Source organism: Nanorana parkeri, unplaced genomic scaffold (genome assembly GCF_000935625.1).
Source record: "Nanorana parkeri isolate BGI_ZX_2015 unplaced genomic scaffold, ASM93562v1 scaffold1516, whole genome shotgun sequence".
Classification (NCBI taxonomy): Eukaryota; Metazoa; Chordata; class Amphibia; order Anura; family Dicroglossidae; genus Nanorana; species Nanorana parkeri.
In genome coordinates this window covers 129172-150618 of record NW_017307784.1, presented here as the reverse complement: position 1 = coordinate 150618, position 21447 = coordinate 129172, and the positions used below count along the sequence as shown (strand labels likewise).

Here is a 21447-nt window from a genome sequence, read left to right as displayed (position 1 = left end):
CATCCATACATCTAAATATGCTAAAATATGTATGCTCTCTTTGTCTCTCTAAATTCAGCTAATCATCACTAGGGATGCACCGGTATATCGTCCACCGTTTCAAAGGACGATATACCGGTGCATCCCTAGTGATAATTTAAAATGCCAAAAGTGCCATTTTCTGGCCGATATAGCGGTGCATCCATGCTTTCTTTCTTCCTCACTGGGCGCTGCTCTGTGTCCCAGCGGGGAGGAGAGAAACTGTCACAGGCGGCCGGCGTCTCTCCTCCCCGCACCGCTCAGCCTCCTGTCACAGATCGGCAGAGCGGTGTGTGGGCGGAGACAGCCAGCGCTGTCACAGGAGGCGGAGCTCCTGCAGATAGTGTCCTGACCAGGATTTGAACCGGAGACCCCCAATGCTGCAAGGCAGAAGTACTAACCTTTTTCCGACTTCTCTTGCACAATGGGTCGCATCATCCTCCTGCCTGCAAGATCCCGGGAGTGCTGAGTAGCCCAAATCTTGTGTGCAGCACCGCACAGGATCATCATTTGTGAGATCTGGGCTGCTCAACGTTCTCTGGGATCTGTCCGGAAGGAGGATAATGTCACCCCGCGTCTAGGCACGCCAGGAAGAAGCCGGGGGAATGTGAAGATATTATTTAGTCTTTTCAAACGTGCCCCTTTCTCCTAAAACGGATGGCATTGATCGCTCTTTGCAGACATGGCAGCATGGCTTTGCATGTATTGGCTGTTATTTGACCTAAACTTTAAAATATGTTTTGTGCTGGATGGAGGGCTAAGGATGTTTGTATTGTTTAGTGTATACCTTTTGTATTGTGTAATGTATACCTTTCCTGTGCTAGTTAGAGGTGCATCTGAGTAGATATTTGGGCAGCACAGTGGCATAGTGGTTAGTAGGGATGGGCCGAGTGTTCGATTCGAACATGAGTTGGAATCGAACATCAGCAGTTCGAGCGCTCGCCAAACGCCAAACTTTATGGAATGTTCGCAGTTTGTTCGACCGCGGACATTCCATAATGCAAAATGCCCTCTGAAGCTCTGATTTGTTAAAGTCTTGCACCTGACCAAGGGTCAGGTGCAAGACTTTGCCCATTCAGGGCTCAGCAGAGGAGGGGCCTGAAGGAGAAAGTTCTCTATCAGGTCCTCCCATGCTGATTGACAGCAGGCAGTGGGCGGGTACAATAGCCAGCTTGCTATTGCATTTTACAATATCCAATAGCAGGGGGGGCGGGGCAGAGGAGCCGCGGCCGGATCGGAGAAGAAGCCGACGGACCAGGGGACAGCAGCGGAGGTACGGGGGGCAGCGAAGGCATGCAGCGGTCTGTGTCCCCGCTGTCTCCACCAACACAGGCACGGGGATTTGAAGGGACACAGGCCGCTGCAGCCACAGTTCTCCTAAATGTACCGGTAGCTGCCGCTACATTTAGGAGAACTTTGGACCCGGTTCGTAAGTACGGATTGCCCTTAACCCGGGGACTGCCTGTATAAGCTCTCTTAAAGGGGACATTCATTTTCGAACGTTCGACCCCCATTCACTTGTATTGAGTTCGTATTCGGGGGTGTTCGGCTCATCACTAGTGGTTAGCTCTTCTGCCTTGTAGCAGTGGGGGGGGGCCCAGTTCAAATCCCAGTCAGGTCACTATCTGCAAGGAATTTGCATGTTCTTATGCGGGTTTCCTGCGGGTACCCCGGTTTCCGATATTCACTGAGCCCATGTAATGCAGTGTACAGTATCCTATAATCACCCAGCATATGGAGTGTCTGATCTGCACTTGTTTCTTTGAATTACACCCATCCGGTGTTTTCTCTGTGTCCTCTGTATGGAGCATCAAACATCACTGAAGATTTGAACACAATGTGATCTTTTTTTTTGTGTGTGTTTTGCAGGAAGCACAGAACTTGATGGCACTTACAAATGTCGATACCCCTTTAAAAGGTGGGCTTAACACGCCCCTCCACGAAAGTGATTTCTCAGGGGTCACTCCGCAGCGACAAGTGGTGCAGACCCCTAACACTGTGCTGTCCACACCATTCAGGTGAGAAATAACCACTCTGCTCATTTGTAATCTGCTGAAGCGTGCAACTGATTTGTTTTTCTCGCTGATGCAGCAGCACATTCCAGCGGTAGCCATGACAGCAAGGCACTTACAGGGCCGATGAAGTTTTAAGGGTATACACATGTAATGGCCAGATGACTCATGTATGCTCTGCGTAGATTAATGTGCAAAGCATAAAACGATGGACATCACTTAAATATATATTATGTTTCTTGATTGTTTAAGTAGAACTCCAGTCTAAGTTGTTTTGACTTAATGGTGCCGCAATGAGGTCCTCAGTTGGAATCCCGGCTAGGACACCATCTGTGCAGACTTTGCTTGTTCTCTATGGTTTCCTCCCACACTCCAAAGTCATGCTGGAAGGTTAATTGGCCCTATTATGTGTTTGTATGCATGTGAGAGGGGGACCTTAGAGTGTAAGCTGATGTGAGTATACAGTATGTCGGTGCTATAATAATTATATAATGTCAGTGTCTACATTCCCATCTGCCGATCCCTCCACTGGCTTCCAATAGCCCAAAGGATAAAATTCAAAATATTAACAATCACTTACAAAGCCATCCAGAACTCTGACCCCCCCCTGCCCGGATATATCTCCAACTTGGATCAAAGTGTCACCCTAACTGTCCGCTCCTCCCAAGGCCTCCTGCTCTCTAGCCCCCTTGTCAACTCCTCCCATGCTCACCTGCAGGACCTCACTAGAGTCTCCCCCATTCTCTGGAACTCTTTACCCCAACCTGTCCGTCTATCTTCCACTCTGACTGCCTTTAGGTGATCCCTTAAGACTCATCTCTTCAGGGAAGCCTATCCCACCTCGACCTAACCGCTCAACCATCACGTTCTCAAACAATTCATCCCCACACAGCTACCTCCTCATGTATCATATAGAATGTAAGCCCTCAGGGGCAGGGCCCTCCTTACCATCTTGTCTTGAATTGTACTGTGATTGTTATGTCCTCCTTATATTGTAAAGCGCTGCGCAAACTGTTGGCGCTATATAAATCCTGTATAATAATAATATAAATCTGTATGCTGACTGCAGTTGTTGAAATCTCTGCATATAATTCATGACCCCATTAGAGTTCCCCAAATATGCAATTTTGCAGCTCTATAATCCCTTGATTCCGTGCTTGCGCATTTGGGTGACAGCAGCTCAGTGAAATTCCACAGAGGAAGCCTGGGTGCAATTTGACATTTACTAGTATACCTGTTAAAGTGTATCTAAACTCAAGAATACAAATATTTTTTTTTAAACCGGTGATCTGCCAGACACACTTCCTGTCCTAGGGTGACAACACTCACTCACTGTATTGTACCCATAGAGGAGCAGTGTTGTCAACCCAGGACAGAAAGTGTTAGAGTGTAAGCTCCTCCCAGGGCAGGGACTGATGACAGTGAATAGTATCTAAGGCACTAGGGTTTGGACAGGAAGTGTTAGGACTTTGCTCCCTATGCATGTCAGGGAGCTTAGATTGTTAGCTCCTCGAGGGCAGGTAATGATGTGAATCAATAGGATCTAAGGCACTAGGGTGACAACACACACACACTGTATCGTATTATTGTACCCACAGAAGAGCAGTGTTGTCACCCCAGGACAGGAAGTGTTAGATTGTAAGCTCCTTGAGGGCAGGGACTAATGACAATGAATAGTATCTAAGGCACTAGGGTCCGGACAGGAAGTGTTAGGACTATGCTCCCTATTTATGACGGGGAGCTTAGATTTTTAGCTCCTTGAGGGCAGGGACTGATGGCAATGAATAGTATCTAAGGCACTAGGTTCCTAGGGTGACAACACTCACTGTATCGTATTATTGTACCCATAGAGGGGCAGTGTTGTCACCCCAGGACAGGAAGTGTTAGATTGTGAGCTCCTCGAGGACAGGAACTGATGTACATGAGTAGTGTCTAAGACATTAGGGTCCTAGGGTGACAACACTCACTGTATTGTATCTATAGAGGAGCAGCATTGTCACTCCAGGACAGGAAGTGTTTAGACTACAATCCTCATCTTCATGACGGGGGAGGCAAATAAAAGACGTTCATTGTGGGTTTCAGTTGTCACTACCAGTCTGGAAGTTACAGTGAGTGTACTCTGGTGGTTCCTGCATAGAAATATATGTGTAACTCAAGTTAGTAGATAGACTTTCAACCAAACACTATTTGTTACATCTCTGTGCGGAGTTCCTGGATCTGCACATGGGCTGTGACCATTGTGAGGAGTTGTAAAGTAGTCACCGCTCCAAGCTCCCTCCTGCGATGGACTACAATCTCACATAGGTTACCAATTTGTATGGAGATTGTAGTCCATCACAGGAGCGAGCTTGGAGCGGTGACTACTCTACAACACACACAGGGACCATGGGGAACACAAGTAGCCCCCCCTCCAGAAGGAAGGACAGTGTCAGAGATGATTGGAGGATCTACAGCCGAGTGATGCACAAAAAAAGGTACATTGTTGTTCATAGATAAGGGACTTGAATGCATTTTTAAGGTTTAATTCCTGAGTTTAGTGTCACTTTAAAAAAAAAAAAACAACCTCCTTACTTAGAAGTCGCTCTGGTTGTGTTGAAATGTGCAAGTATATTTTCTTTGGGTTTTTCTTGTCAATTTTCATCTACTTTTAAATGTCTTTTGTATTTTTCTATCTGCATTAAACGTCTTCTCGTTGTTTATTCCTTTTCTAGAACGCCCTCTCAGAGCTCAGAGGGTTTAACCCCTCGTGGTGCCATGACTCCGAAGCCGGTTATTGGCGCCACACCAGGCCGGACGCCGCTGCGAGACAAGCTGAACATTAACCCAGAGGACGGATCGGTGGATTATAATGACCCGGCTTACATAAAGCAATTGGTAAAGGCACTAATATGTCTACGTTATTATCTCGCTGTGTTATGACTTTCAGTATAAACTTTCTCCAGTCTAGTCTTAGAAATGTTTCTCTTCAGACTATAGTTAAAGGCCAATTGAACGTTCAGTTTAAAGATAAATTCCAGCCACAATAAATGTACCAGCGTTCACGCAGTTATATATTGCGCTCTCTAAGGGGTCAGTCACACCAGATGCAGTGCGTTCTGGCCAGAACACGCACTGCATCGCATTGCGGCCGGCTCACTATGTTGTGGGGTAAGAGGGGGGCGTGGCGGTCCATAGAAGTGAATGGCACACATTGGCTCTTAACTATGAGGATGACTGTAAATCACTCACCTCATAGTTCTTCTTTAAAGAAAAAGTATTGGGTGAGTCAAATGTACTCTTCCCAATACTGCAGCTGTCACACACTGGCTCTCTGGTTCGATAACTGAGCGACCACAAACCACTGATCACTCAGTTCACGGTCTTCTACATGCAGAGAGTGGTGACTGTCAGTCACCGCTCCCCGCAGGGAATCCCCCCTCCCCTCTCTCTGTTCCTCTAGCGCACATGGGCACAGCTACCCTGTTTCCCCTAAAATAAGACCTACCCCAAAAATAAGACCTAGTACTATTTTTTGGAATTGCTAAAATATAAGACCTACCCCGAAAGTAAGACCTAGTTGTGACCATTCCCAGGGCCGGTGGTTGCATAAGGGGGAACTTGAAGAGCCGCGGGAGAGACTCAGCGGTGCCAATGAAGCCAGCGCTAGAGGAAGCGAGGCGGCACCGGAGGGAGCAGAGCCGCATAAGATGATGTTTCCTCTATAGCGCCGGCTCCCGTCACAGGCGGAGTGATACCAAATGCACTCCGCCTGTGAGGAATCGATAGTGCGTTTTGCTCATTCTGGCCAGCGATTGGTTAGCAAATTGCTCTTGGAAAGGTACGGCACCCCTGATTGCCCTGATCACCCTATTCTTAACTTTGCCATTTTGGATTTGCATTGACTTTGGATTGTTGTACATTAAAAAAAAATAAGATCTACCCCGAAAATAAGACCTAGTGTGTTTTTTTGAGCCCCAAAAAATATAAGACAGTGTCTTATTTTCGGGGAAACACTATTTCTGGCTCTAGAGAGGCAGAGCCAGCTGTCAATCAGGCAGTGGGCGGATCCCAACAATATTGTCCAGATCCTTCCCGGCTACAGCGCGGCTCTGCACTGTCGGCATGTAGATGGCAGTAGCCTGCTATATGCTGACTTTGGGTCACAGGAATATACTAGTAAATATCCTCCTGTGACCCAAAATAGAAGTAATGCCAAAAAAAAATGTTTTTGGCTTTAGTTCTCTTTTTTAATAACGATAGTGTCTCTTTGCTAAGCAACACCCAGACTATTCAATTTACCGGACGCCCAGTCTTGTAGCCTTCTCTATGGCTTTCATTACTTAGATCTATAAAGCATCTCATTTTGTACACACAGGAAAGAGAATCGCGAGAACAGCTCCGCCTCGGTTTATTGTCTCTACCCACCCCAAAGAACGACTTTGAGATTGTCCTGCCAGAAAACGCTGAGAAGGAACTGGAGGAGCACGACAATGAAGAGACCTCTGTAGAAGATGCTGCAGACGTCGAGGCTTGCAAACAGGTGAGGTCCAGACGAACGGTATTGAGCAGAGGTGGGCAAATCCGCCCCTCCACTTGTGCTTTAGCTACAAATCCCAACATGCCTCTGGGAGTCATGGTTGTAACTGTCAGTCTTGCAATGCCTCATGGGACTGGTAGTTCCACAACAGCTGGAGGGCCAGAGTTGCCCACCCCTGGTATTGAGTCTTACCCCCTTACATTGATATCTCTGGCCAGAAGCAGCTCACTGTTGGGGCTCATGTTGCCCAAAGGGCCATGTACCTGTAGAATGACTTTATTCATTCATTTTAAAGTGACAGCACATGTCAGCAGGGGTAATGTATGCAACACCCACCCTTCTGGTTAGTAATGTTTTTGACCATTGTTATTTCGCGCAAAATACTGTTACATAATGGCAAGGAATACATTTGTGTGTAGGAAGACCTCTGCCACCCCTAATGCCACCATAGCTTTAGATGTTTCAGCTTTATGAATGTGTATATCGAAGGTCACATTTATATTTGTTTTAAAATGTGTTTATTTTTCAGGATTGAACCTATATGGATACTAGTATGGGTGCCGATTCAGAGTATTTGGGCCAGTACTCGTACTCGCTCAAATGCTCCGATACTTACCTCTGATACCGGAACTACTGGTCAGAAGGAGATTTCCTCTGACCAGTAGTGCCCCGAGGGAACATGGAGCCGGCTTCCCGGCCAATCAGGAAGCCGGGCCGTGGGTAATGACTCGGCCGCCCAGCTTCCTGATTGGCCGGGAAGCTGGCTCCATGCTGTTTGGCCAGCTCAATACTGATTGGCCGGGACGCCGACTCTATGCATTCGGAAGTACCGGTATCGGCGAGTACCAAATATAAATATTTGTACTCCATACCGAAAAACCGGTATAGGTGCATCCCTATTATTTTTTCTCACCTCACCTTTCTGCCCCACATCCACTCACTATCCAAATCCTGCCGCTTTCACCTTCGTAACATCTCCAAAATACGCCCCTTCCTCACCAATGAAACCACAAAACTTTCTCATCCAATCACTTGTTATATCTCGTCTTGACTGTTGCAACTCCCTTCTCATTGGCTGACCTCTACACAGGCTCCTCCCCCCTGCAGTCTATCATGAATGCTGCTGCTAGACTCATCCACCTAACCAAGCGCTCAGTGTCTGCATCCCCCCTCTGCCAATCCCTGCACTGGCTTCCACTCGCCCAAAGGATAAAATTCAAAATATTAACAATCGGTTACAAAGCCATCCAGAAAATCCGCCCCCGACTATATCTCAAACCTGGTCTGAAAGTATCACCCTAACCGTCCCCTCCGCTTCTCCCAAGACCTCCTGCTCTCTAGCTCCCTCGTCAACTCCTCCCATGCTTTCCTCCAGGACTTCTGTAGAGTCTCTCCCATCCTATGGAACCCCTTACCCCAGGTGTCTCAAACTCAATTCACTTGGGGGCCACTCAACAAATTTTTTACTCCCATGGGGGCCGCTTGCCAAATGTCATACTTTAAAATAAAATGTAACTAGATCTGGTTTGGTACTACGGACCCCAATACACACACGCAATAAGGCCCTTATTCATATCTGTAGGTTTAGGTGCAATTAGGGATTCCTCTGTCAGAAACGTGCGTTTTCCTGCAGCAGGAATGCCTAATCTGGTGTTTACAAGCGGCAGCTGTCATCCATTCAAGTTAATGATCAGGTGTTAGCCGCTGCATGTAAATGCCGACACACCACATGTAATGATATTATTACATGCGGTTAGAAAACACTCTCTCTGAATGCACAATCATTGCGTCCAGGAAGAGTGATTGATTCTTAACCAAATGTAATCATATCACATACCATTACATGTGGTGTGCAGGTGTTTAGATGCAGCTGCTGTCACCTGATCATTAACTTGAATGGATGACAGCTGCCGCTTGTAAATGCCAGATTAGGGATTCCTGCTGCAGGAAAACGCAAGTTCCTGACGCAGGAATCCCTAACTGCAAATAAAGATACAGGTGTGAATGGAGCGGAATACACTTCTACTACTCCCCCCCCCATACACACAAAAAAAATACTACCCCTGCACATATAAAATAATACACACACACATAAAATAATACAATCCCGGTCCCGCCCCACCACACACCCACATGTAAAATAAAATACAGCTCCCTCTCCTGCTTACCTTTTTGCAGGGAGGAGGCACAATACCTGGTGATCAGTGGGTGATTGGTGAGGTCTGCTGCGGACTTTACTAATCAATCCTGTCAGCATTCACTGAAAGATATCGGAGCGTTGACCGAAAGGATCTGAGTGCCGCCACAGAAGCAGCTATGCGGTCTTCATCAGACAGAGATGCAAAACGTGTAGCTGCTCCTGCAGCTACATGCGTGCCTGTGACCGCATACCTGCCTTGTGAGTTGGCTGCGGGCCACAGTACAGGCTCGCGGGCTGCAATTGGCCCACGGGCCAGTACTTTTAGACCATTGCCTTAGCCCAACCTCTCCATCTATCTCCTACTTTGTCTGTCTGCCTTTAGGTGATCCCTAAAGACTCATCTCTTCAGGGAAGCCTATTCTACCTCAACCTAACCACTGAACCATCACATTCTCAAACAATTCATCCCCACACAGCTACCTCCTCATCTATCACTTGCCCCTCCCTTTTAAAATGTAAGCCCTCATGGGCAGGGCCCTCCTTACTATTTTGTGTTGTTTTGTATGGTAACTGTAATGTCTTCCTTATATTGTAAAACGCTGTGCAAAACTGTTGGTGTTATATAAATCCTGTATAATAATAATAATGTGATTGTTTGATTTCATAGGCGATAAGAGATGCTCAGCGGGCAAAAGAGTTAAAACAGAGGCACCGGGCAGTGCAGAGGGTATTACCCAGACCCTCAGAGGTGAGCAAAACCACGATGTGTCTGTTTTCACTAAGCAGTGTTGTAAATGTATCCGGGATCAAGAAATCTTAAAATGGAAGGAAACCTGTAATGGAAAAAAAATAATCATAGTGTTATTTCAGAATTCATAAGCTAGTCAGTCTAAATGAAGAGCCACAAAACACTTTTATGAAGCCATTAAATATATATTTTAGGACCAGCAGTACATTGGTTATCTCACTCTTTTTACTGAAGTCTGAAAAATATAAATATTTAAAAGGCCAATTTGATACATGGTTCTCCTCCCAGCTATCTCGGTGCACCTTCAGTGTCCCCGACAACTCTTATCTCCTTCTCTACACCTCCGGTTTCTTTAGGGGTCCCCCAAGGACTCGGCCCTGTGGTCCTTCTATTCTCCATTTATAGATGGGTCAGCTGATAACCTCCCACAGCTTCCAATGCCATTTCTATGCTGATGACACCCAAATCTATTGCCCTACCCCTCAGCTCACCCCTTGTCTCCCCATGTATCACTGATATACTCGCTGACATTGATGTCATACCACTTCCTCAAACTCAATCTGTCCAACACTGATCTCCTAATATCCCCTCAACCACCGTTCACTGATGTGTCCTCTCTTCTAGGTCAATGAAACTATACTGCGACCTGTGACTGTGGAACCACCGCTGACGGATCTGCAGAACGCAGAAGAGATGATCAAAAGGGAAATGATTACAATGCTTCACTTTGACTCTCTCCATCATCCATACGGTGACAATACAGCCAACAAGAAAGGGAAGCTGCCCGGCTCGGTCCCAACCAGTACTGAGCATGCGGCCTTCTTGGAACAGAACCCGTATGAAAAACTGACAGAAGACGAGCTGAAATATGTAAGTAAAGGAAGTTTCCTTCACTGTCCATTCCTCCTGAAGTTACAGTCTTGTGATGAGATGCTGGAAAGCCACTCAGAGGGGATCTCTTTTTGACACCCCAACTCTACGAAATGGTTGTACTTACATTTGCTTGCAGGTCACGCACTACACACAAACACACACGGACACATAAAGGTTGAAATTGATGGACCTGAGTCTATTCAACCTCAAATACTATGTAACTAAGAAAATGTTCATGCATATGTCATTTATTAAATTTTCTGTTATATATATGGGGTATGATAGTTCCTCTCTGGTGTATGGGGGACTATTGTCCAGTAAGAACCCCCTCGCTACTCTGCTTGCTCTGTACACCTATAGTCAAAAAAGCTAATGGAAGCTCTGAAATACTTCCAAATTCACATGACAAGGACTTGCTCACATGTTGTCTCCTGAAAATGAAGCTACTCAGCCACTCTAAGCTGACAGCAGCGATCACATGATCCGATACCATTTGGTCATGTGACCAGCTGCTGTGGTTTCTGCAATGAAAGAAAGTATTTTAGGGCTTCTGGTACCTTCTTTAAAGGAGAACTATGAGGCGAGTGATTTTCACTTATCCTCATAGTTAGAGCCGACGCGTGACAATGAAACTATCACACGTCGGCTCTATAGATCGAGAACTGAGCGAACACATACCGTCTCTCGCTCACTTCCCGCTCATCTCCCTGCACAGAGCGGTGACTGTCAGTCACAGCTCCCTGCGGGTATTCCCCCCTCTCCCATCCTCCAGCGCTGACTGGAGGAACAGATCGGGAGGTGGCGGGCACTGCTGGCTCTAGATAAGCAGAGCCTGCTGTCAATCACCCAGCTGGGTGGATCTCGGCAGTATTGTCGGGATCCGTCCCAACTGCGGCGCTGTCAGTATATAGCTCGGTTTATACTGAGCTTTGGGACACGGGAGGCAGTTAGTATATGTCCTCTGGTGACCCTAAAGAGAACTATTGGATAAAAAGGTTACCTCATAGTTCTCTTTTTTAATTTGATGCCCAACTCCACTCCGCTCCAGTTGGTGAGGGGAAGGATGGAGGAGCTGGGTCATCACAGACCGTAATTTCACACTCCCAGAAAAGGAATAGGCTATGACATGCAAGGAGAGAGAGGGTTGTGCTAGGGAATCATCACTTACTGGTGTAGTCAAATTTTCTAGCACCCTTAAAGGCCCATTGCAAGTGAATAAAATAATTTTTAGAAAGGACAAACACTGCAAGGTAAGCATTTTTTTTTAGTTTTTTGCTTTTGCCTGCAATTTTTTTGTTAGTTGCATGGTCTCCTAAAGTTAGGGATACACCGATATATGGGGGGGGAGGGCAGCTAATGACTCGCCGCCTGGCTTCCTGATTGGCCAACTTCCCGGCCAAACAGGAAGCTGGACAGTGTGTAATGACTTGCTGCCCGGCTTCCTGATGCCGGAAGTTTAGGCATTGGAGCATTTGTACTCGTCCAAATACTTGGTATCGGTACTGATATTAGTATAGGTATTGGTTCATCCCTACTTAAAATGTTTACATATAATTAACATCAGTAAATGAGCTTTAACTAAAGCCCCCACTGACCTCTGTATGTGCGGACACTGTGGACCAGTTCATCCTCAGTCCACAGAATTAACACCATCATGGAAGAGGTCGTACTTTCCTCCACTTTTCTTAGATCCCATACACCTTATTGAATATGTTGCAGCAATACCGGCAGACAATAAAATTGTCACCACTATGAACTACTTGATTTTGGCGGACATGTTGGTATTTATGATGAAAGTGTTTCAAGGCCTTCATGAATTTAGCACATGGCTTCCGACAGCATCCACACTACCAGTAATGTGTCAGAAATGCCTTATCGTATAACCTCCAATATACCATTGCCCAGCACACATGTCTGATTTATTCTGCTATAGGAAGTAGGTTCTTCCTGACCTTTGTTGTTTCCTTTCCGTTCAGGCAGAGGATCTGCTGAAGCAAGAGATGGAGGTGGTCAAGCAAGGTATGGGGCACGGAGACCTCTCTCTGGACGCCTACAATCAGGTGTGGGAGGAATGTTACAGCCAAGTGTTGTATCTGCCTGGACAAGGACGTTACACCCGAGCCAACTTGGCAAGCAAGAAGGACAGGATAGAGTCTCTGGAGAAGAGACTAGAGGTGGGTACACTTCTCCGGCCATTGGCTTATGTGTATAGTATATGTACTACGTGTATGGTGTATATAGCACATTTATATTTACCAGGGGTGCAGAATTCGCCCGACGCCCAGGGCATGAAGTTCCGGGTGCCGGGCAGGTGTTCCCCCCCCCCCTACTTTTAGCCATGCGGGCAAACAGCATGGATAAATGTAGAACAGGGGAGCCGTTTTGTACATGTGATCTGGGCGGCTGTCAGTTGTAAGCAGCCTGATTGTCCGTTGCCTCCCCCCCCCTCCATGGTCCGTTCCACCCCGCGCACCGACAGCCTCCCTCCCCACCATGGTTTTTGGGGTCCTCCACAAGAGGCAAATTACTTCAGGAAGGAGAGTGGGGAGCAGACCGGAGAACGTTCGTTCTCCGATCTGCTCTGTGCGATCAGTGACGCAGGAATTTTACTCAAAGCGCTTCTGTCTCAGATGTCACAGGGGGAGCTGTACAAAAGATTGAACATTGGAGGACCGGCTCCATAAAGAGAGCCTGTCACCTCCGAATGTTATCACACAGGGACTTGTTAGCCCTTGTGTGAAGGCAATAACGTTAAGTGGAAAAACGATGGGGGTTGGAAGGGTTGCATTGTGACTAGGGATGCACCGATACTAGTATCGCCAAGTATTTAGGCGAGTACTCACCCAAATGCTCCGATGCCTAGCCCAATACTTCCTGTATCAGGAAGCCGGGCAGAGCGTCCTTGTGACGAGGGAACATGGAGCTGGCTTCCCGTCATTACACAGTTCCCGGCTTCCTGATTGGTCAGGAAGCCGGGCACCGTGTAATGATTGGCCGGGAAGCCGGCTTCATGCTCCCTCGTCCCCTCATGGCGAGGGAGCATGAAACCAGCTTCCTGGCCAATCAGGAAGCCGGGCGCTGTGTCATTACACAGCGCCTGGCTTTCTGTCCAATCACTTAGTGTCCAATCACTTTGTGACGAGAAGCATGGGGACAGCTTCCCTGCTAATCGGAAAGCCGGGTGGCGAGTCTTTATTCGGCTTCCTTATTGGGACTTCCAGTATCTGTATTCGGTATCGGCGAGTACCGGAAAACAAATTATCGGTACTCGTACTCGATACTGAAATACCGGTATCGGTGCATCCCTAATTGTGACCATGCTTCATGGTACACCCTGACTATCGGCATAGCATGATACATGGTCAGAAAGGTGGACTTAGCCTTGAGCTGCTTTGTGTGAAAGAAAATCCCGAGGTGACGTCCATTAATTACCCTCCACCAGAGATGAGTAAGAGTGAAATTTGGGAATGTACGCGCATACCTATCTCTCACCAGAAGATGGCAGTAGCGTCATTTCAAACTTCAATCACATTCAGATTTGGCTGCCGGCTGTCGTCTTGTTTCCGGGTTTGGAGATACAGTTGAAGATGAATAGCCAACATCTCTCCATGTTTCATGATCATTAATCAGCATTATTCTGCAGCACCGTGACAAGGCAAAGACTGTTATTTACAGTCTGATCAGGAACTATAGAGGGGATGGGACGTTCTGGAGTTTGTACAGCTTCACATTTGGTAATCCGGATCTACTTTGCTCAGGAGAAGGAAATATAAAGGTGACCATTGTATAATGTCTATTACTAAGCAAGGGGGTTGTTAGACCTACACGGAGTTGACGAGCTATGGCTGTCACTGGTGGATGGCTGGAGGAAAAACATTTTGGCCTGTGTGTGGTGTACATTACATGGAATACAGCTGCGTGAGCGCCCCCCACTGGCTGATAAAATCCTAGACAAGCAGCCCAGGGCAGGGCTGAATGGCGGCATATGTCATGCAATAATATGACATCTGTCGTACGTCCTGTAACAGTCTTATATTTTTACATTGGGCGTTTGTTGGAGGGAGGCGCTTTGACGGCTTAGGCGACATTCACACAGTCCTTCTGTGTTTTTTTTATTTAAACGCAAATGATTTGATCTGGAAGCTTGTAACCATCTTTATGCTTCTCAGATCACTTTTGCATGTCATTAGGGCCTCATTCACACAGACTTCAAAATACGTGTGTGCAGATGCATGTGGAGCACATTTCTAAAAGTATGCTCTTCTATGGCAGAATGCACACCTAGATGTTCAGTAGCACCTAGATGCATTCAGTGGAGCTGTTTTTACATGAACACTCTGTGACCTTCATTCTTAACCTGTTTTTTTTTTTTTGCAGCTAAACGCATGTAAACATGAGTACATTAAGGGCTTGATTGCATTAGTGTGTGATACATGAGGAGGGAGCTGTGTGGGGATGAATGGTTTGAGAACGTGATGGTTCAGTGGTTAGGTTGAGCTGAGATAATCGATTAGTTGGCCGATTTTATTCTTTTTAATTAATTGGATTAAAAAACACGGCGCCGGAATAACTTCAGCCTGGGAATGACGGCTCCCAGTGGTAAGATTCTGCAGACGGCAGCTGAATGTAAATACAGCAAGCAATGGGCGGGTGTAATAGCCAGCCTGCTATTGGCCATTCCAAATTGCAATAGCCAATAGCAGGCTGAATATTGCACCCGCCCACTGCTTGCTGTGCCCTCCTCCCAGCGTGGAGGAGAGAGGGGATCAAACCAACTAATCGATCATGAAAATCATTGACAAGTATTCTCGTTATCGATTAATCGATCAGTTGGTTGCTGCTCTACATTCACATCAGTCCCTGCCCTCAAGGAGCTTACAATCTAATCCCCCCCCCCCCCCCCCCCCAAAGACATGCTAGAAGATGAATTGCCCCTGTGTATGTATGTACAATAGGGGACCTTAGATATGAATGGAGGGCTGCAACCACCTAATCGATAACGACAATACGTGTCATGCACGCAAACTCCATGCAGATAGTGTCCTGACCGGTCTTCAAACCCACTGCCGCAAGTCAGGAGTGCTAACATCTGCACCACTGTGTTTCCCTATAATACATGTCACTGCTGTGGAGGTCAGCACCTTTTATGGGTCAGAGTTTGGTTTCAGGATGTAGGAGAGGGGCAAGGGACGGCGTCCCCATCAGATACAACTTTGCTATTCGGTTTTGTCTTATTATTATTATACAGGATTTATATAGCGCCAACACCTTGTGCAGCGCTGTACAAAATAAGGGGAGACAGGACAGTTACAATTCAATATAGAGGGCCCTGATCCTGAGAGCTTACAATCTAAGTTTCTCGATCGGCTTCCCCATTAAATCCCATACAAGAGTTCATCCCGCCACGACGTATAATCAGCTGCTGGTAGTAATTTGCCGCTAACAGGCAGATAGCGTGGCAGCGTCCTCCCGAATAAACTGGCAGAGGATGGCCTGCTCTGGTTCTCATCACTCTTCCCCGGGCATGAGCCGGAATTATTCATCGCCCCCCCGGGACCGGATTGATTGACGGAGAGCGGGCTGGAGGCCGAAGTCGCTGGCACCGCGCGTGATTATTCATTTGCCTGCACGATTCCTCGCAGCCGGGGGCCCTCGCAGGAACGTCGGGACCAATCCGCTGCAGACTCTGAGATTTCCTCTCGTGTGTCGGCTGTGAAATGCGAAGGATTTTATTTCTCCTGTGTGAACGTGACCCGGGGTTATTGAAAGCCCTAACTACACCCAGCACTGACATTTCTGTTGGGCATGGTTGCTGGCAACGTGAGGTCCTTGTATCTCTCAGGGACCCCCCAAGGCTTAAAGGAGAACTATGAGCTTTTCACTCACCTCATAGTTCTAGCCGACCTGTGACAATGAGACTGTCACAGTTCGGCTCAGTAGATCGGGAAGTGAGCGAACACATACCGGCGTTCGCTCACCTCTCGATCCTGTCACGGCTCTCTGCCGTGACAGGGGGAGGGGCTGGATTCCCCCGGCTCCGATCCGCCAGCGCTGACTGGCGGAACGGACGGGGGAGGGGGCGGGTACAGCTGGCTCTGCCTCTAGATAGGCAGAGCCAGCTGTCACTCACGCAGCTGGGCGGATCTCGACATCGATGTCGGGATCCGCTTAAGCTGCGGCGTCTCAGTATACCGTGAGTTGTAGCTCCCCATATACTGAGCCTAGGGTGACGGGAGGACGCTAGTTTGTGTCCTCCCGTTACCCTAAGGAGAACTATGGGGAAAAGCCATGACCCCATAGTTCTCCTTTAAATTATGCTGTCACACCCCCCGAATTCTCCAAAATGTAGGAAATGATACACAAGGCTCAGTGATGTCTTTTTACTATGGCTTGTGGGTGACAACTGAGACATGTCAATTTACTGCAACAATAAAACGCCATTGCGCTCATTTAGATGAGACCTTCCAGATACTTCAGGAGTATACTCCTGACATGGTGCATACGTAGCAATAGTATTCCAATAAGTTCCACCTTTCATCATCAAAAAGCCACCATTGAGCTCCAGTCCAGTGACCTAGGCTGAAATGATGTCATTAGTCTGCTGCAGGCAGGAGGAAGCATGACCTCAGTCTCCCCTCTCCCAGTGATCGGACTGCTGCAGGCAGGAGGAAGCATGACCTCAGTCTCCCCTCTCCCAGTGATCGGACTGCTGCAGGCAGGAGGCAGCATGACCTCAGTCTCCCCTCTCCCAGTGATTGGACTGCTGCAGGCAGAGGAAGTATTACCTCAGTCTCCCCTCACCCAGTTATCAGAATGCTGCAGGCAGGAGGCAGCATGACCTCAGTCTCCCCTCTCCCAGTGATCAGACTGCTGCAGGCAGGAGGAAGCATCTCCTCAGTCTCTTCACCAGCCAGACTATAAATTTGATGACAAGTCACAAGGTGACCCTTTAGGCTGGGTTCACACCTGGGCGTATTCTTTCAGATCGTTTTTCCGTTCAGTGAAACGCGCGTTTCACTGGCGGTATGATTTTTATTTTCTCTATTTAAAAAAAAAAAGATATATATTTTTTCTCTTTCAAACTTCCCGCCGGCTCCACCCCCCTGCGACGCTGCCGCTCGCATGGGATGGAAGTCGGCAGCCGCAGCGGGGATTGCGGACAAGGTAAGACCTGTACGCTGTATTCCCGAGTGTGGCTCGGGGTTAGCGCTTTGTTAACCCCGATCCACACTTGGGAATAGCAATGGAAACGCGCGGCAAAACGCCCCAAAGAAGCTCCTGTACTTGTTTGGGCGTAGGGCGTTTTTCACATGTTGAGCGTTTTACAGCGCGTAGGAGCGAACTGTAAAACGCCAGGTGTGAACCAGGCCTAAGGGCAGAAGCTACACGAGCCCAAACTCGATGATGGTCATTGCCCCTCTGGTGTTGGGGGCATGTTTATAGAAGGCCTCATCTTATAACGTGTGTGATCTACCCTGTGCTGATTTAGTTATCTGTATGTGTGTATCAATCTAGTGTACCAGGGCCCATTCACACCACAGAGCGTGTCACATACACGGAGCTGCAGTGCCTTCTGTTATGCACTGCAGCATGTTAGAATGCGTTACAATGCGTTTGTGTGCAGTGAAGCCATAAGGGAAATGGGCTTGTTCCTGTGTTGGGCGTTGCATTAGACAACACAGACCAGTGCCTGTTGCTATGAATGAGCCCTTCGTGTACCATCAGACTTTGTAAGTGCAGGTCAGTGTAAGTTATGTCATGTACTGGGAGGAGTTATGCAAATATCAGAATGCGTTATTGACAGGGTATGAGTTTGAAGGAGAGAGCGTTCATAGGCAGAGGCTGTATTTGCATGCAGAGCGCCCTGGACAACACCCACGTGTGATGCTGAAACTCCATGATTGAAAGAACTGGAATCCAATGAATGAAAGGGACGGGTCAGGGACAGTCAGGCTGGGGAGGGTAAGAGCTAGATGATGCCTGGAAATGAGGCGCGCTCTATCTAACTTTGACTGGGAAGGGAGACTGGGGGCAGATTGACTGGGAAGGGAGACTGGGGGCAGACAGAGTGTCGGTGTAAATTTGGGACTCACAGTCTGTTGTTTCTGCTGCAGTCTGGACGGGTGAGCAGGAGCAGAGATCCGTCTGTGTGACTGTACAGCGGTCCCCCCCATGCCTTGCTCTGGGCTGGTGAGACCTATGACTCCAGGATCAGCAGCCAGTTCTGACACAATGGCTTTCCAAGGCTGGTGTATAGAAGCATCTGGAAGGTATTGGAGTCCGGGTGTGATCCTGCGTCTGGCAAGGGTTTCACTATTAGAAATTTATGAGAAGAGAAGCCTGGCACAGAACCACGTGCGCCTTTTACGTGTAGGAAGACAAAGGCCTCTTATCTTCCCTCTCACTCCTGCCTAGGGACGTCTTCCAGTAATCGGGGTCCTCGTGTCTCCTGGAATATCCTGAGCAGCAACAAATGATTCTTCTGGGTGATGGTCTTAAAGGGGCTTTCCCCTTACACTGGGGAACCATTTGTGAAATGTATTTATCTGTGTGGAGGGAGCAGTGACATCATCTTAAAGGGCCTAAAGCAGCAGTGACTGGTCTTTATTACAGGAGGGGGCGTAGACAAGACCAGTCACCCTGCACAAGAAGAGAGAGCAGCAGTGACCTGTCTATTACAGGAGGGGGCGTAGACAAGACCATTTACCCTGGACATGTAGAGAGAGAAGCAGTGACCGGTCTTTATTACAGGAGGGGGCGGAGACCAGTCCATTTTCCCCAGGAACCGTTCACATGCCCATTCTAAAATAAGTCTGTATGAATGTGCATTCTGTAAAACCATCTATAGAGCAGTCATAAAAGACCTTTTATATAATCCTGTGCACGTCTCAATGCATCTTTACTCCTAACCTACTCAGATGGTATGGCGGTGAACTTTCGCCCTGTATTTCATTTGGCTCGGTGTCCTTGCTTGACAGTCGTCGGTACGCTCCCCGTCAGAATATCTGCTGACAACCAAACCTCATTCATGATGCCGGGGAAGTTGTGCAATTGTACTGTGAATGGCTTCTGTGATGTGCAGCAGGTCAGCGTTGTCTGATGGTATTTGACAGCACATTAGACTGAAGCATGTCAGGCTGTGTCAGGATTCCAGGGCCGATTCCAGGGCCCCGTTCACCCGCACGGATCCGCCAACGTAAACGATCCCGCACATTGCTATAGGGACCGTTCATGCGACCGCGTGGGTCAGCGCGCAGCGCCCCCCGCCCGACTTGATCCCTACACTATTTTTTCAGTGGTTTTCAATACAGCTTTCAATGGAACCGCACTGATTAGTGCAGTTTTGGGCATTTTTAGTTGTGTTTAAACGCTGAAACGCAATTAAAAACTCCCTGGTGTGAATGGCCTCTTATTCTTTCTGGCGCATGCTGTAATGAACACTTCCGTGTGTGTAAGCTTCTGCGACTAGATATTGTGCACGAGCCGTGTTAAAGCATGCTAGCCACATGTTTCAGGGCCGGTTCACACACAAATGCTGCATTCCAGAGCGTTCGGCCTCGGAAACGCAGGCCGGCTCCCTGCATTCAGGGAGGGGGCGTGGCATTGAAGTTGAGCAATATTTTGTATAATGCAGGCACTATTTTTGCATATTGCCCTGGACTAATGTGCCTGCTTTCCGGGTGCGGGCGATCGCACTGTGGGCAGGGGCGTGGCTGCCGTGCCATTGACTTCAATGCACCGCCACGCCCCCCTCCTGCCCCTGAACGCAGGGAGCCGGATGGCTTGCGTTCCAGAGGCCAAACGCTCTGGAATGCAGCCTTTGTGGTGTGGCGCTCCAGGCATTTGAACCCCCCCCCCTTTTTTTTTTTTTATTAGTAGAAAACCCAATACATACATATCTGGTGATGTCACTTTTACCTCTTCCTTGGTGGGGATGGGCATTTGTCCTGGACTGAGTGGAGCTCACTTGAAGCCCATTTCCATCATTGCGGATGTATTTTTAACGAAACATATGCCAGCAATGTACACCGAGTGTCCATGAAGCAGGCATATGCAGTTGCTGTATATGAACACAGGAACTTAATTTCTGTCAGCTGTCCTCTCCACCCCCTTCATGGCTTCTTTTTGAAATGGCCGCCTCTGTGTTCTGCAAGCAATCTGTGTAAATTAGCACTCTAAACTCTCTCTCCTTATTCATAGCGCTAACTCTCCCCCCTGGACAGAGTATTGTGACCTGGGAATGCAGGGCTGGTGTGCAGTGATCTTGTTACAATGACTCGCAGGGAGGGGGGGTCAGCTGCTTTATAATCCGACCCCGGTGTGAGACTTGAGCGTCCTGTGGAGGGAATTTTGAATTTGTAGGACTCGGGCCTGCTAAAAAGAAAGCCAGCAATAAGAGTCATGAAAATGTGCGCACACACGCACACATCATGATTCATCATCATCACTGCACCTCTATATTACCACACGATATGCTAATCACTTACAAAGGTAGTAAATGGCTTTAATAACATGTACATGCCCTACAGGGCTACATATTATGTACTACGGATCATTTAACCCATTCATATTAGCAGAGGATAATTGTAAATCTATTGTTCAGTGCACTCTATATGTAGTATATAGTACATGTACATATAGAGTGCCTGCAACAATACATTTACAATGATCCTCTGCTAACATGAATGGGTTAAATGATCCATAGTACAGGGCTACATACAGATCATTTAATCCATTCATGTTAGTATAATTGTAAATGTATTGTCTGCACTGTATTAGCAGTATATACTCTATATAGAGTATATACTGCTAATACAGTGCAGACAATACATAATTGCTTAATAAATCCCCCCCCCAAATCTGCCCTCACTCACTGTGTCCGTGTGCCGGTGATGTCCTCGTGCACAACATGTTTTGTGTAAAAACCTCGTAGTTGTGATGAAACCGGAAGTAATGCGGTCCCACAACTCGATAAGTTCGTAGTTTTGATTGATCACCGGAGAGAGCAGGGACGAGTCAGCGGCGCGCTGGTCCAGTGGGAGGAGCTCCAGGTGGGGTCCTAATTTAGCTGACTTAGAGCTGCCTGCCCGCTAAATTACAACCCCACCTGGAGCTCATCTCGCCTGACCAGCGCGCCGCT

The 21447-nt window shown here is 47.7% G+C and overlaps 1 protein-coding gene across 1 annotated transcript in view; it reads left to right on the top strand.

Moving 5' to 3' along the window:
* Positions 1-21447, top strand: part of CDC5L (cell division cycle 5 like) — a 39764-nt gene that overhangs the window by 12962 nt on the left and 5355 nt on the right. The window contains exons 9-14 of the mRNA XM_018570358.1: positions 1888-2036; positions 4742-4904; positions 6385-6549; positions 9354-9434; positions 10059-10304; positions 12284-12481. Of these exons, the coding sequence (XP_018425860.1) occupies positions 1888-2036; positions 4742-4904; positions 6385-6549; positions 9354-9434; positions 10059-10304; positions 12284-12481 (1002 nt within the window). The remainder of the gene's footprint in view (positions 1-1887; positions 2037-4741; positions 4905-6384; positions 6550-9353; positions 9435-10058; positions 10305-12283; positions 12482-21447) is intronic.